Source organism: Schistocerca americana, chromosome 3, assembly GCF_021461395.2.
Source record: "Schistocerca americana isolate TAMUIC-IGC-003095 chromosome 3, iqSchAmer2.1, whole genome shotgun sequence".
Classification (NCBI taxonomy): domain Eukaryota; kingdom Metazoa; phylum Arthropoda; class Insecta; order Orthoptera; family Acrididae; genus Schistocerca; species Schistocerca americana.
Window position 1 is genome coordinate 566506512 of NC_060121.1, and position 16533 is coordinate 566523044.

Below are 16533 nucleotides of genomic sequence, written 5' to 3' on the forward strand. Positions count from 1 at the left end.
TAGTTGCCCATTCTTTTGGTGGTCCAGCTAGTATGCCTGGATGGAACAAAAGTGTGAAAGAAATCCATCTTAAAGACCAGCCAAAGACCTATTACATCAACTGCAGCAATCATTGTTTAGTCTAACACTACATGAAGTTTCAAGATGCTGTGTTCCATTGTGTCTAGGTAACTGTGAAAGGTGTCTCAAATATAATTGTGGAATCCAAAAAAGGAAGAATACATACAAATATGTTTTCCTACCATCTGGGGTCAAAACCAAAGTATTGAATGCAGAGAGTGCTATCACACAAAGGACATTCTGTCCTGTGGAACTATGCGAAGCAGTTTGAGATTTTTTTTTTTCCCTTAATATGGTGTGTATGGAGCATCCAAAGAACTGGCCAGATCTCTACAAATTCAAGGTGTTAATGCAGCTAGAGAAATCTGAGAGATTCTCATGGCAAAAAATAATGCCAAGAGAGGTTGAAACACACAGAAAGACAGTCTGTTCCTGAGGAACTATTGTCTGAAATTCTTGATGTCTTTCTGAATGAAACCGATTCAAGTTTCGACCAAGAGGATCTGAAGCAACTGTCCAGTCTTAAAGGAAATACTTGTTATGTCCTCCCAAAGGAGCTCTGATCTACATGACATTTGTAGGAGTCCTGTAATAGAAACAGCAGACCTCAGCCTGTACATGCTTTGTGCACAGCTTGAAAAGCTGTAAACAATTACGATTAGTGTACAACCATGTAATGTATCTGCTCTATTTGTAGATAATAAAAATGATAACATGTACGAAAATAAAATGTTAGTGAGGAAGTAATTGCGGAAGAGCACAACATTGTTTTGTAGAGCTACTCACAGAACTAAATGACTACCATCAGATTTTTTTATTATGGAGACTAGAGTTTCAACTTTAATTACAAGCAAATGAAGAGGCCTATTGTAAAATGAGTTATATCAATATTTCTCATAGTATGTAATAGAGGGAAACATTCCACGTGGGAAAAATATATCTAAAAACAAAGATGATGTAACTTAACAAATGAAAGCATTGGTATGTTGATACACACACACACACACACACACACACACACACACACACACACAAAAATTCAAGCTTTCGCAACACACTGTTGCTTCATCAGGAAAGAGGGAAAGACGAAAGGATGTGGGTTTTAAGGGAGAGGGTAAGGAGTCATTCCAATCCCGGGAGCGGAAAGACTTACCTTAGGGGGGAAAAGGAACAGGTATACACTTGGGCGCGTGCGCACACACACACACACACACACACACACACACACACACACACACACACACACACACACACACATAAAGACACAAGCAGACATACGTACAGGCAAAGAGTTCAGAGATGTCAGTCGAGGCGGAAGTACAGAGGGCAAAGATGTTGTTGAATGACAGGTGAGGTATGAGCGGCGGCAACTTGAAATTAGCGGAGGTGGAAGCTTGGTGGGTAACGGGAAGAGAGGATATATTGAAGGGCAAGTTCCCATCTCCGGAGTTCTGATAGGTTGGTGTTAGTGGGAAGTATCCAGATAACCCGGACGGTGTAAGACTGTGCCAAGATGTGCTGGCCGTGATCCTCATTACCAACAAACGCTGTCTGCCTGTGTCCATTAATGTGAATGGACAGTTTGTTGCTGGTCATTCCCACTTAGAAAGCTTCACAGTGTAGGCAGGTCAGTTGGTAAATCACGTGGGTGCTTTCACACGTGGCTCTGCCTTTGATCGTGTACACCTTCCGGGTTACAGGACTGGAGTAGGTGGTGGTGGGAGGGTGCATGGGACAGGTTTTACACTGGGGGCGGTTACAAGGGTAGGAGCCAGAGGGTAGGGAAGGTGGTTTGGGGATTTCATAGGGATGAACTAAGAGGTTACAAAGGTTAGGTGGACGGTGGAAAGACACTCTTGGTGGAGTGGAGAGGATTTCATGAAGGATGGATCTCATTTCAGGGCAGGATTTGAGGAAGTCGTATCCCTGCTGGAGAGCCACATTCAGAGTCTGATCCAGTCCCGGAAAGTATCCAGTCACAAGTGGGACACTTTTGGGGTTCTTCTGTGGGAGGTTCTGGGTTTGAGGGGATGAGGAAGTGGCTCTGGTTATTTGCTTTTGTACCAGGTCGGGAGGGTAGTTGCGGGATGCAAAAGCTGTTTTCAAGTTGTTGGTGTAATGGTTCAGGGATTCAGGACTGGAGCAGATTCGTTTGCCATGAAGAGCTAGGCTGTAGGGAAGGGACCGTTTGGTATGGAATGGGTGGCAGCTGTCATAATGGAGGTACTGTTGCTTGTTGGTGGGTTTGATGTGGACGGATTTGTGAAGCTGGCCATTGGACAGATGGAGGTCAACGTCAAGGGAAGTGGCGTGGGATTTGGAGTAGGACCAGCTGAATCTGATGGAACCAAAGGAGTTGAGGTTGGAGAGGAAATTCTGGAGTTCTTCTTCACTGTGAGTCCAGATCATGAAGATGTCATCAATAAATCTGTACCAAACTTTGGGTTGGCAGGCCTGGGTAACCAAGAAGGCTTCCTCTAAGCGACCCATAAATAGGTTGGCGTACAAGGGGGCCATCCTGGCACCCATGGCTGTTCCCTTTAATTGTTGGTATGTCTGGCCTTCAAAAGTGAAGTAGTTGTGAGTCAGGATGAAGCTGGCTAAGGTAATGAGGAAAGAGGTTTTAGGTAGGGTAGTAGGTGATCGGCGTGAAAGGAAGTGCTCCATCGCAGCGAGGCCCCGGACGTGTGAAATGTTAAGGAAGTGGCATCAATGGTTACAAGAATGGTTTCCGCGGTAACAGATTGGGTAAGGATTCCAGGCGTACTAAGGATTGTCCAATTCTGGCGTCTTTGCTATGAACTTCTCATTACAAAACTATGTAGCTTGAAATGTATTAGCCCAATGTTAATAAAATTTCAATAGGTTATAGGCACGGATATTGGTAGTGGAAATCTCAAGTTAGAGAAGTTTTCAGTCACTCACAAAGAAGTTCTTATGATTTTTCTGAAGTAACTTTTTCTCAGCCCAGGATAAACATTTACAGAAAGTGTGCATTTTCTTTGAAGGTCTCTTTTGTAGTTGTGAGAAGCTACAACCACTGTGACTGTACAGTGCAATATGGATTTTATAAAGAGTGATACTTAAGGTATGGTTCTGTGTGTGCTGGACCCCGTGATTAACAGTGTACATGGCTGTGAAGATGAGTGCGTTGCTGCCATGAAATCCCAGGTTGTTGGAAAATGTTTTTCCTGTGTGTAGCAAGATAGCATCAGATTCCACCACTAAGCCCACTGTTATTCCCACAGTCCAGCACACACAGAAACAGTCTTAAATACCACTATTATAAAATGCGTGTTGCACTGTACAGTCACAGCAGTTGCAGCTTCTTACAACAACAAAAGAGATCTTCAAAAAATCGGTGCTTTCTGTTTTATGTTCATTCTGGGCAGAGAAAAAAATGATAAGAACTTTTTCTTTTTGTTGACTGAAAAACTCTGTAATATGAGACTTCCGGTGCCGATATATACGCTTATAACCTATTAAAATTTCATAAACATCGGACAAATATATTTCAAGCTATATAGTTTCGAAGCGAGCAGTTCACAGCGAAGAAAACCAGACAATGCTTAGAACAAACTAGAAGTTAAATACACTCCTGGAAATTGAAATAAGAACACCGTGAATTCATTGTCCCAGGAAGGGGAAACTTTATTGACACATTCCTGGGGTCAGATACATCACATGATCACACTGACAGAACCACAGGCACATAGTCACAGGCAACAGAGCATGCACAATGTCGGCACTAGTACAGTGTATATCCACCTTTCGCAGCAATGCAGGCTGCTATTCCCCCATGGAGACGATCGTAGAGATGCTGGATGTAGTCCTGTGGAACGGCTTGCCATGCCATTTCCACCTGGCGCCTCAGTTGGACCAGCGTTCGTGCTGGACGTGCAGACCGCGTGAGACGACACTTCATCCAGTCCCAAACAGGCTCAATGGGGGACAGATCCGGAGATCTTGCTGGCCGGGGTAGTTGACTTACACCTTCTAGAGCACGTTGGGTGGCACGGGACACATGCGGACGTGCATTGTCCTGTTGGAACAGCAAGTTCCCTTGCCGGTCTAGGAATGGTAGAACGATGGGTTCGATGACGGTTTGGATGTACCTTGCACTATTCAGTGTCCCCTCGACGATCACCAGTGGTGTACGGCCAGTGTAGGAGATCGCTCCCCACACCACGATGCCGGGTGTTGGCCCTGTGTGCCTCGGTCGTATGCAGTCCTGATTGTGGCGCTCACCTGCACGGCGCCAAACACGCATACGACCATCATTGGCACCAAGGCAGAAGCGACTCTCATCGCTGAAGACGACACGTCTCCATTCGTCCCTCCATTCACGCCTGTCGCGACACCACTGGAGGCGGGCTGCACGATGTTGGGGCGTGAGCGGAAGACGGCCTAACGGTGTGCGGGACCGTAGCCCAGCTTCATGGAGACGGTTGCGAATGGTCCTCGCCGATACCCCAGGAGCAACAGTGTCCCTAATTTGCTGGGAAGTGGCGGTGCGGTCCCCTACGGCACTGCGTAGGATCCTACGGTCTTGGCGTGCATCCGTGCGTCGCTGCGGTCCGGTCCCAGGTCGACGGGCACGTGCACCTTCCGCCGACCACTGGCGACAACATTGATGTACTGTGGAGACCTCACGCCCCACGTGTTGAGCAATTTGGCGGTACGTCCACCCGGCCTCCCGCATGCCCACTATACGCCCTCGCTCAAAGTCCGTCAACTGCACATACGGTTCACGTCCACGCTGTCGCGGCATGCTACCAGTGTTAAAGACTGCGATGGAGCTCCGTATGCCACGGCAAACTGGCTGACACTGACGGCGGCGGTGCACAAATGCTGCGCAGCTAGCGCCATTCGACGGCCAACACCGCGGTTCCTGGTGTGTCCGCTGTGCCGTGCGTGTGATCATTGCTTGTACAGCCCTCTCGCAGTGTCCGGAGCAAGTATGGTGGGTCTGACACACCGGTGTCAATGTGTTCATTTTTCCATTTCCAGGAGTGTATTTATATTTAACTTTAAAACCAAATTGCTCCATCTAGTCTAAAACAGAATAAAACAAGAAAAATAATGGTATAACTCATTCTACAATAGGCCTATTGGTTCGCTTGTAATTAAAACTTATACTCAAGTCTCTGTAGTAAAAAATCCGATAGCAGAGACATACATGCTGAACATCTGCCTACAGAATGACTTTCAGCAAGGTTAATTAACATATACTGAACATATGAACTTTTTTTTTTAATTTACATTCTGGTATGTTATAAAAGTTTTCCAGTGGGTCTATCTCGAGTTGCCACACATTCATTGACTTTACTAGAAATAGTAGCTGGCAAGAGTGCAGAAAAACTTGAAGTTCTTTACAACAAAAGGAAACAAAAAAATAAATTTTGATGATTCTCTTGAATTCGTGAAATTCTTCTCTAAGTGCAGTAATGTCTTAGTAAACAAAGATGGAAAATGTCTTGCAGCAGGCCTAACTCAATAGAAAAGCCTCAGAAATAATGTCTTGTAATGCACTATTTTACACAAATTACTTTCTCAATGGAAAATAATAATAGTAATAAAGCACAGTATCTTAAATTGCATATTCTCAAATGAGGAACCGATTGTAACCATGGAATTTGGATTGATTCAAGATATTCAAGGGACAACAAATGTGAGGCAAATATTTGTAAATGCTTCAGTGATACTGATTAAGCTGACTTTAAAAACAATATACAATCATCTGTGATGGGTTTGTAGTAGAGCTGTCCACAATTCAAAGACAGAATATTAATCATTACAGGAATTTGCAGACTTGCCTTTATTATATGCTACAACAGGATGTAGTGTCTGGGAAGGTGAAAGAGTGTACAGAAAAAGTTTCACAACAAATGTCATCTCAATTGGAAGCAATTTTTATTTTCATCCATAGGAACTTGGGAGACATTGGATCATTCAAGCCACAGAAGGCTGGTCAAGATCTCAAGAAAGAAATGATACTTCAGATTTTGAGGGAATATTGTTTGATCATATGGGAGCAGATTCATCAATAAGCACCAATTTTGCAGCAGCATGCACATTTAGAAGAATGTAGTGTGGAGGGAAAAAGACGAAGAGGAAGACCATGGCTGAGGTACATGGATCAAATCGTGAAAGATGTGGGATGTAGCACCTATAAAGAAATGATGAGAAAAGCTGGAAGACTCACAGAATGGAGACAAGCTGCCATTGTAGCTGTTGCAAACCAATTCTTGGATTGACCACTACAGAAGAAGAAGTGAGGCCACTGGCAGAGCAGCAATTACACTACTATAATAAAGAATGAGTGCAAGCACTAGGTTAAGGTGGTTTTGAGTCCAGAATTCAGTTTCACCTACAGAGAATCATGTGATATCTCTTTAAATGCTGATAGTGGTTTCATAAGCACGATTGCCACATCTGGAGTAATAAAAATTCCCTGTTCCATGGCTAGTGCAACTGCTGAATCTCTCTAATAAAAAATTTTTGTACAGTGTTGGATGAAGTTTTAGTGGATGCAAACTAGTAAAAGCTGATAAGGAACCAGTCGGTAGGATCATAAGCACTTGTCTATTTGCACAACAGACAACAGGAATAATTAACATAGTGTGCTAAAATTTTATGCACCATTGTAATGAAAGCATTAAAACTTGGGTGTCACTTTGAACAGTTGCTGTAAACAGCAGCTGTTGCAGCAAGGTGTAAGTTGTACATAGAAATAAAAATATTAATTTCTGAACATTTTATGCCTCATCTTGAAGTACTCAGTTTAGGAATCTCTATCATCTGTAATGTTTTGACCCTATGTATTTGGTTGGTTGGTTTCTGGGACTGAAGGATGTTTGGAATGCCCTTTATGTTAAGGAGAGATGGGTAGATCTGAACAATAATCAGACTGTTTAATAATGTGTCTGTATGCCATTTATTTCACAGGCACTGACATTAACGTTTCCTAACAGAATATAAAGAGTAAGATAAAAGCAAAGGCAAAGGTCATAGAAAGATTTATTGTATCCTTTATCTCAAATGATCATCTTTCAAGAGGAAATTTTGCTATAATGTAAAAACTAACACTAGTGAAAATTTAACACCAATGTACTTGACAAGAATCAATTTCAAACCTCAGTTTGGGTTTATGATTATAAACAAATGATCACATTAAAGATTGTGGAGATGGAAAAAGAGAGAAAATGTTTTTACGTAGTTTATGTTTTCAAATTTTCAGGCAGAATAAATAGTTTGCCAAACTGGAATTCCATCCAGGAACCTTGTCTTTCATAAGCAATGCTTGTATTTTATTGTATTTCCCAGTTCTGAACAGTGCAACCCACCTTCAGATGGATATGTTTACATTTATCACGAAGCCACTTATGACAATGACAGTTCGTCAATTGCCATTATGTGCTTCAGTGATAATGGTCTTTAAATCCTCCTTTTGATTTTACAGACATTTGTGAAATTATGCACTAAGTTCAAATTCAGTGAAAATTTCCCTCGCAATCGCACACACTTCTACTGCATTGCAGTTCATGAGTTAGCAGTGCATGTGTACCACCAAGTACGATCTTCTGGAATTCATCCTTTTAGCACTTGATAGGAGCATCATGAGGGCTTCTACTTGTGTTCACCTTACTGAACAAAATTTGTGGAAGAAGTCTTTTTTTTTCTCATCTCTTGGAGATGCTCATTTCCATCTCAGTTTTTGACTTAAGGCGGTGGCTTCTATACTGTTCATCTTCGCCTTCTGAAGAACAGTAGTGTTTCATGTGAAGCAATCATATTTATCATTCATAGTGTATCAAGCTTCTGTTGTTCATTCTAGTTTCTGTGTCTTTTAGGTTGGCATATGGGTACTGGAGCTAGTGATATTTTTTTATGGACACTGTACTACTTGTGTTTGACATTCTTGGAGGCTCTTATTTAAGTCAGTCTGGACACAAGTTGTTGAAGCTTGTTTTAATTTTGTTACTGATTGTGTTGATGGAGACAAATTCTTACCCTTCCACAAACTGCAGTGTTCACATCATCTACTTCGGTCACACACTGTTCCATAAACCACTGGCTCGTAGTTTTTGGGAATTGTGAGACCTGTGCATAGACAATTTGTGCCACATACCTGCAGTAAGTACCAAGGACTTTTCGAATCTAAGCTGTGCAGAATCACTGCTGTATTGCAGTCCAAATGTGGACCAACAAGCAAATAAGGTGGCAATCATAATATTTTGGCTCACCAGTGTATGTACTGAGAATACTAGAATGGTAACTGTTACATTAGGTTTGTTTCAGAGGCCAAGCCACTTCCTCTCTTTCGGAATTTGCACATAAAATATTTCATGACCAACAATATATTTGAAAGGCCACTACTTAATGAATCTGGCATTGTAAGTTACCATGCTCAGCAAGGGGTGCAAGAACATTGTGTACTGCATTTTGTTATATTGCAGAGCCTATTACCCTTTTCGTACTATGTGGATATTTTAGTCAGTACCAATTACAATGGAACTAGCGGAGGATAGCAGTGATAAAAGCTGTGGTAAGAGTAATGAATTATACTACCATAGTTTCTCATTTCGCATTAAACTGAAATCCTTTTCCATAAGTCTAAACTAATAACGCCTCCTTAAACATCAATTTTTTTTTTTACATTAAGAAATGCTTTCCTATTCCTGGGACCCTGTCATCATAATTCCTGATAATGTCACCAGTCTCACTGCCATTGACAGTGCTACATCATCAGATGAACAACAAAAACAATTTTGCTTAATCAGAAAGGAGTTAGAGGTTTTTTGGGGGAGGGGGAGGAGAGGTAGCAGAATTGATAAGACCAAATATGACAGTAAATGCAGTTAAGCAGGATCCTGATGAGTGAACTAAGAAAATTTCGATTTCTTTCAATGTAAATGTTTAAGTCTTAAATACTACAAAATTGTATTGTTCCTTAACATGTTTACAACATTTACCAAAAGCTTGCATTTAAATTCTTCACTCACAGTTTGAGGTTTTCCTGTCAGACATATCTGGCACCAAATTATTTAATAGTGTCATAGTGAATATTATACACAGTGGAGCTATTTAGTGTTCATTCTCAGAAATTCTGAAAATACTATACAAACAACAACAAGGAAAATTTTCAAGAACATATATCATATGTAATATATGTATAAAATGAAGTAACCATTAACTCTCAATTTATTACTATAGAAAGTTATTTTCAGCTTGTCACCTGTTAAAAACTGAACAGGAATTATTAATTGCATAGCTGTAACAATAATCTGAATACTATTATATTAAGAATTAAAATTCTCAACATATAAAATGTTGTTTCAAAATCTAAAATAGCAAAATCTGTTATGAAGACCCTTTTACTTTTAAACAGAGAATAATTTTTCTAAGCTATTCTAATTACAACTATCTACCATTAAAACAACAAAATTAGAACTGTCTACAATAGATACTTCACTTTGGGAAGGTTATTTGGCAAGTTTCTGTTTGGATCTATTATGTAAAAGCATACTTGTCCCTGAACATTATTTTTTAAAAAAACTTAGAAATTTAACTTTTTATGGCTGGTAAACAATTTTGTGCATCCACACTTAAATTTTCTTTCATTTGACAGGTTGGAAAGAAGGGCAGTCAGAGAGGTTACTTCAATTTAATCTCCTCTGTGACTGTTGGTCAGAATGGAGAAATCATTGTTGCAGACTCAAGAATCCAAGTGTTCTCAGCAAAAGGTGATTTCATGGAGGAGCTCTACCCTGAGGGCAAAGGTTAGCATGTAGATCACTGTATGCATAATATTGCTAGAAAAAAGGAAGCATTTCTTTAGCAAAACATGACCATCTCATATACTTGTATTAGTACTGCCAAATTTATAGTTTTAAGGTGAATAAGTGTGTGCCCATCCAGCTTCATATTATATTGGTGTTATTTTCTAAGATAACCATTAAATCACAATATAATATACATACAGCCTCCTATTAACTGTATATTTATATTTTTTACATTTAATTTTTACAGGTCGTGGAAGATATGGTGGGATTGTCGTTGATGCCCACAATCACATAATTGCTACACGGTCAGAAAAAAATCGAAACTATGTTCAGGTGCTGAGATTCAGTGATGGTACCTTAGTTTCAACTATAGATTCTCACGAGTCTAGACTGAAAAGACCCAGTGGCATGGCAGTTACCAGTGACTTTCATGTCATTGTCGTTGATTTGGGCAATGATTGTGTCAAGAAATACAGATACTGGTAATATTGTCAGGAACATTAGCACAAGTTTTTGAGCAACAACTGCATGTGTTCATTGAAAAATACCCTCTTCAGTTTTTGCATTTTTTTAAATTCACAAGGATGAGTAGAATACTCATTACTATGGACAAATTTTCAAAAGCTGCATAGAGATTTAATGTCACAGTTCCATTGGTTTATTGCACATGATCATTACATTTAAAATAGATCAAAATTTATTACCACCATCATCTTTAGATTAGATTACGGAATAGTATTTTGTCAGTAGTACCAAGTACTCGGCATCACACTGAAGAGGAAGTTTGGCTATGTATAATTTCAGTTCTCAGCTAGTCTCTTCAATTTGTACTATACAGTGTACAGTAGCCAACTTTAGTGTCACTTCTGAAGCAGTTATTTATTTTGACAAAATGACAAATTGCCTTTCTAATTTCTAAAGGCAATATTTCTGCGAAAATTAGAAGATAATAAAATTGTGTGACTGCCAGGTCACATAATTTATAGGTATGTTAGCCTCTGAGTTTCTATAAGAACAGCAGTATACCAGTGTGGAAGTACATGAATCTTCCTGTTAGCTCTTAGTGCTTTTGCACATAATTAATGCTATATTGTAAGCAAGACTTCCTCTGTAAATGTTACTCTTTTATAGACAGGTTAATTTAGAAAAAAATGCTTTCAGTTCTATAACTTAATTTCCTTTACACTGAGGGGATGATACTACCGTAACTAATAGGGAAATTCATTATGTGTCCAATTCATGCCTCTTTACAAATAGCTTTGAGAGAAAAATTACGCTGGTGAATTTTTTCAGCTAAAAAATACTATTTTTAAATATAACATGTGGCACTGTGAAATCTCCCCCCAAAAAACCTTGTTTTCTTCTATTAGTTGTAAAATAACTCATTTAACATAAAACCAGCGCTATGTGACAAGTCTGTTCAATACCCATTAATACATCTGCTGCCAGCATCATTAAGACATGAGATGTTGCATATATTCTGAGGAAGATCTGACTGTGGCAGAAATACAAGCAGTATGTATGCAACAAACTAATATCTATCTTTGTAGAATATGTCGATAACATTCAGGTGCTAACTGATTAACTCAAGGAAGTATCCACTGCTTATGCTGATGGCCCGGAGGCATATTGTGTAATTTTTTTAAATTTTGTCTTTGCACTGTTTAATCTTCGAGAATGCTTCAGAATGACAATCGTTTACAGAACTGTATCTCAGAGAATACCCTTATTATATTTTTGTTTGTCCTCTTGAAGATGTATATTAATAGTCTGTACATTTGTGTACTTGTAAATAATTTATCAGAGAAAGTGTTTCTTTTCATTAAGACTGATTTTGTTTTCTATTAACAGCTGTACATAGAATCTGTACATCCTAATTCTAAATGTCATTGTGTTTCAGCATGTGATATTAATATGTGATCTTGTCGATTGTTCTTACAAAATATACTTGAATAAATTTCACATTGTATAAAATTATGTATTTCATTCTTTAGCCTTCCTTTCAGCCCTTTGTGAAGTACTGTTCTTTATGCATGCAAGCTGTTAAAATATATAAATATATTAAAAACATTCACATTATAAGTCACTTACAGTTACACTGCAAATTTCCTTTGTCTTTCTTACAATGAGGTGATAAGACTGTTGGAAAGTTTCAGCTAATACACACTTGTGGCCACAACAAAAAAATTTTATCTACTTACCATTCTTAGCAGTGTTATAATTACCACAATAAAATGTAACAGTAGTTTGCTAAATTTTGTAGGAGCTATTCTGTCAGTCACTGACATTGATAACACTTTTAATTTTTAATATTGCTCTTTACATATTGATGGCTGCATAAAAGTTAGGTTAAAGTCATTTGTTAGAACTTTTAGTTGTAACCAAATGAGAAATAACACTTTATTGCTGGAGCTATGAAAAAGAAATCCTGTGTCACTATTATACTTTTTGTGTATGCATACAGTAAAAAGTCCACAGTTATTGCAGAGACTTCGCTCCCCACATGAGTCACTGAAATGATCATCTTGAGGTTGAAACTCTTCTACCTGTGTTCGTTTGCAAATAGATTTGCAGTTGGAGATGATCTGCCTTGAGTAAAACACAATTTTTTTCTCTTTTTTTATTCTCCAGACACGTTTCACTGAAGTTCCAGCAACATTAGTGGTTTTCTTGTTACCACATGCTGTGCATTTCTTGTGAAATGAAACAAGTGAATTAAACCACATAAAATCCACATGCTGTGGATTTCCTGTGAAATGAAACAAGTGCATTAAATTACATAAAATCCATGAAGTCCAAAGAATGTGGTAACAAGACGATAAAAAACCCACTGATGACTCTGGAACTTCAACAAAACATGTCTGGGGGATAAAAATAAAAAAAAACTGTTTTGCTCAAAATGAACCCTCTTCAAAAAAATAAGCGTTATTGAAAATTTATTAAGGAGATTAAAGAACTGTGTGAGGAGGATGTCTTGAAAAGACTTTATGAGATGAATACCAACGAAGTAAAGCAAGGGTAATAGAATGTAGTCAAATCAAATCAGGTGATGCTGAGAGAAATAGATTAGGAAATAAGACACAAAGTTATAAGGGTTCCATAAAGAACCAACTTTCGAAATACCTGCCATTTCTGTTCTAGTAAGCTGACAGCACTGAATGTTCGCAAACTCGAGGGAATGTTTGGTCAATGTAACACACTAAATGAGTCGACTGTGAGATGAGACTGACTGTTTCAAAAAAGTTTTTTCTGAACATAAACCCCTGGGGATGTTCTTGTGTTAATCCTTCTGCAGAAAATATTGCTATTGTGAGTGTAATTTTGCTGCTGTAAGTACAGTTAAATCTATTTGTGCAGACATTTATAGCAATAGGATATTCCCAGAACAAGTATGCAATGAATTCTGAAATAGGGTCTGCAAATTTGGGCATATAAAATCCACCTGACACAAGAATTCAAGCCAAGCAATCATGTGGGTGCTTGCAAAATGAATAGTGGACAACAATTTCATTAAGACAACAACATTCATTTAGGAATGGCTTCATGAACAAGTAAAATCGCAGTATTTGGGGCCACAGAAGAACCTTGAGTAATAATGGAGAAGCCATTGGATCCAAAATGAGTGAATATATGGTGTGGGGGCCACTATTCTTCAAAGATGGTGCACATTAACCGTGGACAGCAAATGCTGCTGCAATATGTTAAGTATGTTTTTGTGGTCTGAAATGGATCACGTGAATGTTTTAAGGTTTGGTTGCAACAAGATGGTGCAATCTGTCACACAACTGCAAAGAGGGACCTGTTATGAAGGAGATTCCTTGGCAGAGTGATTTCTCACAATGGTGGCATGAATTGGCCACCCAGACACACTGATTTGCCAGTGTCATTTCTTTCTGTTGGGATATTAGAAACCTCATGTGCATGTCAACAAACAATGATCACTTCTAGAGTACTAGGCCAAGATTCAGTGTGTAATTTCAGACCTACAGGGACACGTATGAAAAGTTACGGAAAATTTAATCGAAGGTGCAAGAATGATATCACATTTCATTCATTCACAAGTAGTGTACACTGCAATAATACACAAATTACTTAATTTCATAAATAAATTTGTATGTAGTAATTAACTCAAAACTTGCATTCCTCTCATAGAAGGATTTTTTTCTTTTACTTGGGCAGCAAAATAAGTGACAATGGTCACAGTAGAGAGGATATAAAATGCAGACTGGCAATAGCAAGAAAATAATTTCTGAAACAGAACTCTGTTAACATTGAATATAAATTTAAATGTTAGGAATTCTTTTCTGAAAGTACCTGTCTGTAGCCCGGCCTTGAACAGAACTCAAACGTAGTTGATAAGCAATACAGACAAGAAGAGAGTAAGAGCTTATGAAATGTAATGTTAAATAAGAATGCTGAAGATTAAATGGATAGAACACATAACTAAATGAGAAGGTACAGAACTGAGTTGCAAACAAAATAAATTTATGACTCCAGTTGACTATAAGAAGGGATCAGTTGATCACCATGGAACAGACAATTTGGTGATGGAAAGGGGGGAGGGGGCGGCAGTAAAAATTGTAGAAAGAGACCAAGGCTTGACTACAGTAATAAAGTTGAAGTGGATGTAGGTTACAGCAGTTATGCAGAGATCAAGAGACTTGCACAGGACAGAGTAGAGTGCAGAGCTACATAAAAACCAGTCTTCAAACTGAAGACCATCAGACCATCACAGCAACACCAAAGCTATACCCATGATTTGGAAAAATACCACAGCCACCTTTGTAACTGAAATGGTCAATACACACTTGTGCAATGATGTTCAACTCAGTGGTGGCTGGTTGGTATCCCAGTGGTGGAAATAATTTCAATCATCACTATTTCATGGGTAAGGGGAGGGAAGGTGGTGATGTACAGTTCTTGATGGCTTGATTTTGCACCATTATCCTGGACTGAATTCCACACCTCTCTGCAGTTTATAATGGAATTACAACTTGATATTATTGATAGTGACTAGTGACAAGTTTGCTGGATGGGGATGTAAACCTGTTTGGTCCCCGTTTGTGCTGTTCGGCAGAAGTTAGTTTTATGCAGACATCAGGTTTCACTCTTGTCCATCGACAACAACACTACACACAAGCCCATTAGCACCTGAAAGTATACAGTTAATGGGCTACGTGGCAACTAAAGCTCCAGAAGAGACCTCCCAAAACAACACCAGACAGTGGAGCACACTATAAGTAGGTAGATAGGTAAGTAAGAGTACCTACTGTATATTTAGTATTCCCATATTATTCTAAGCAAAATCCAGATATTTTGAAATATAGCACAAATTCAGGACTACAGAATAAAAATTTGGTAATGACTGAATTTACAGTCATGCTGACATATTAGTAACTTAGGTGAACAAAATAGAAGAGTAACAACATCATTAGGCACACAACTTTGATATCAAGATAAATATTAGATGTTTTGGGCTAAGTGTAATGGAAACAGAATGACCACAAGGTATTATTGACTGGGTCTTTCTATTTAATGCCACTTCAACAACCTGTGCATCAATGAAGATGAGATGAAATGAAATAATTGACAAGGCAAATACCCATTCCCCAAGCAAAGAAAATCTAGGCACCCTCTATTTACAGGCAGTGACGAGAACCACTAGACCATAAGCTCTAACAATTTGCAAGGGTAACCTTATGATAAAAACTAAGACATGTCCATCTCGTTAAGTAACAAATACAAAACTAGGTCGAAAGCCACATTGCTGTAGGACTATCTTAACTGATACAAACACTTTTTTATTATTACCAATTAGTCATTTCATAGAAACTATGAAATTGTCTTCATGACAGGCCTTAACGGTTTATTTTACTTTGAGATTATGGAAACTTCTTGCAGAGTAGGAATTAATTACATCATCAGAGAATTCCACTAACCTAAAGCATTGGAAAGCTTGCAAGTTGTTTTTCAATGGCAATAACTATTTTCACAGATATTCATCAATTTTAAGTCATGAAAATTTGATTTGAACTGCAACTTCATGTTTGCTTGACTTCACACGAGTTTTAGTGGTGGTTCATTTGCCTTCCCCAAAGATAAATTTCACATCATGAACTGTGCAGTCAACATCCCAGTCAATATTCTCACCCTGTCATTTATGAATGGGAGATTTCTATATTTTTAATGACAGACATCAGAAATATTTTGTTCAAAAATCATAGCTGCAAGTACGGGACCAACAAAGTATTAACCTTAAACTATGGAAACTCCAGGTAAGAATATGAGCCATGTAGAAAAAGATAGACTGCTACTTACCATAAAGCTAACACACTAAGTTCCAGATAGGCACAATTAAAAGGCTTTTCCACCACAGACTTCATTGGAAAAAGAGAAACTGGTACCTCACGCACACATGACCAACTCTGGCAGCTCGGGCCAGAATACAACTATCGTTTGGTATGGAAGTAGCAATCTGTGGCCAAGAGCAAAGTAGACCACCCTTTGGCACAACATGCAGCTGAACATAGCAATCTGTGGCCAAGAGCAAAGTAGACCACCCTTTGGCACAACATGCAGCTGAACATAGCATGCTTGATTTCAGTGGCTGCTTCACTAACCAAGCCACTTGGATCCTCCCCTCCACCACTAGCTTTCCTGAACTGTGCAGATGGGAGTTATCCTTACA

General features: G+C 38.9%; 1 protein-coding gene across 4 annotated transcripts in view; it reads left to right on the forward strand.

Annotated features, from left to right (window-relative positions):
• LOC124605694 (tripartite motif-containing protein 2-like) overlaps positions 1–11819 on the forward strand; it is a 423009-nt gene extending 411190 nt beyond the window's left edge. For all 4 annotated transcript variants that reach the window (XM_047137554.1, XM_047137553.1, XM_047137555.1 and 1 more), the window contains exons 8-9: positions 9692–9842; positions 10093–11819. In XM_047137554.1, the coding sequence (XP_046993510.1) occupies positions 9692–9842; positions 10093–10331 (390 nt within the window). In that variant the 3' untranslated portion in view covers positions 10332–11819. The remainder of the gene's footprint in view (positions 1–9691; positions 9843–10092) is intronic.
• The last annotated feature ends 4714 nt before the right edge of the window (positions 11820–16533 follow it).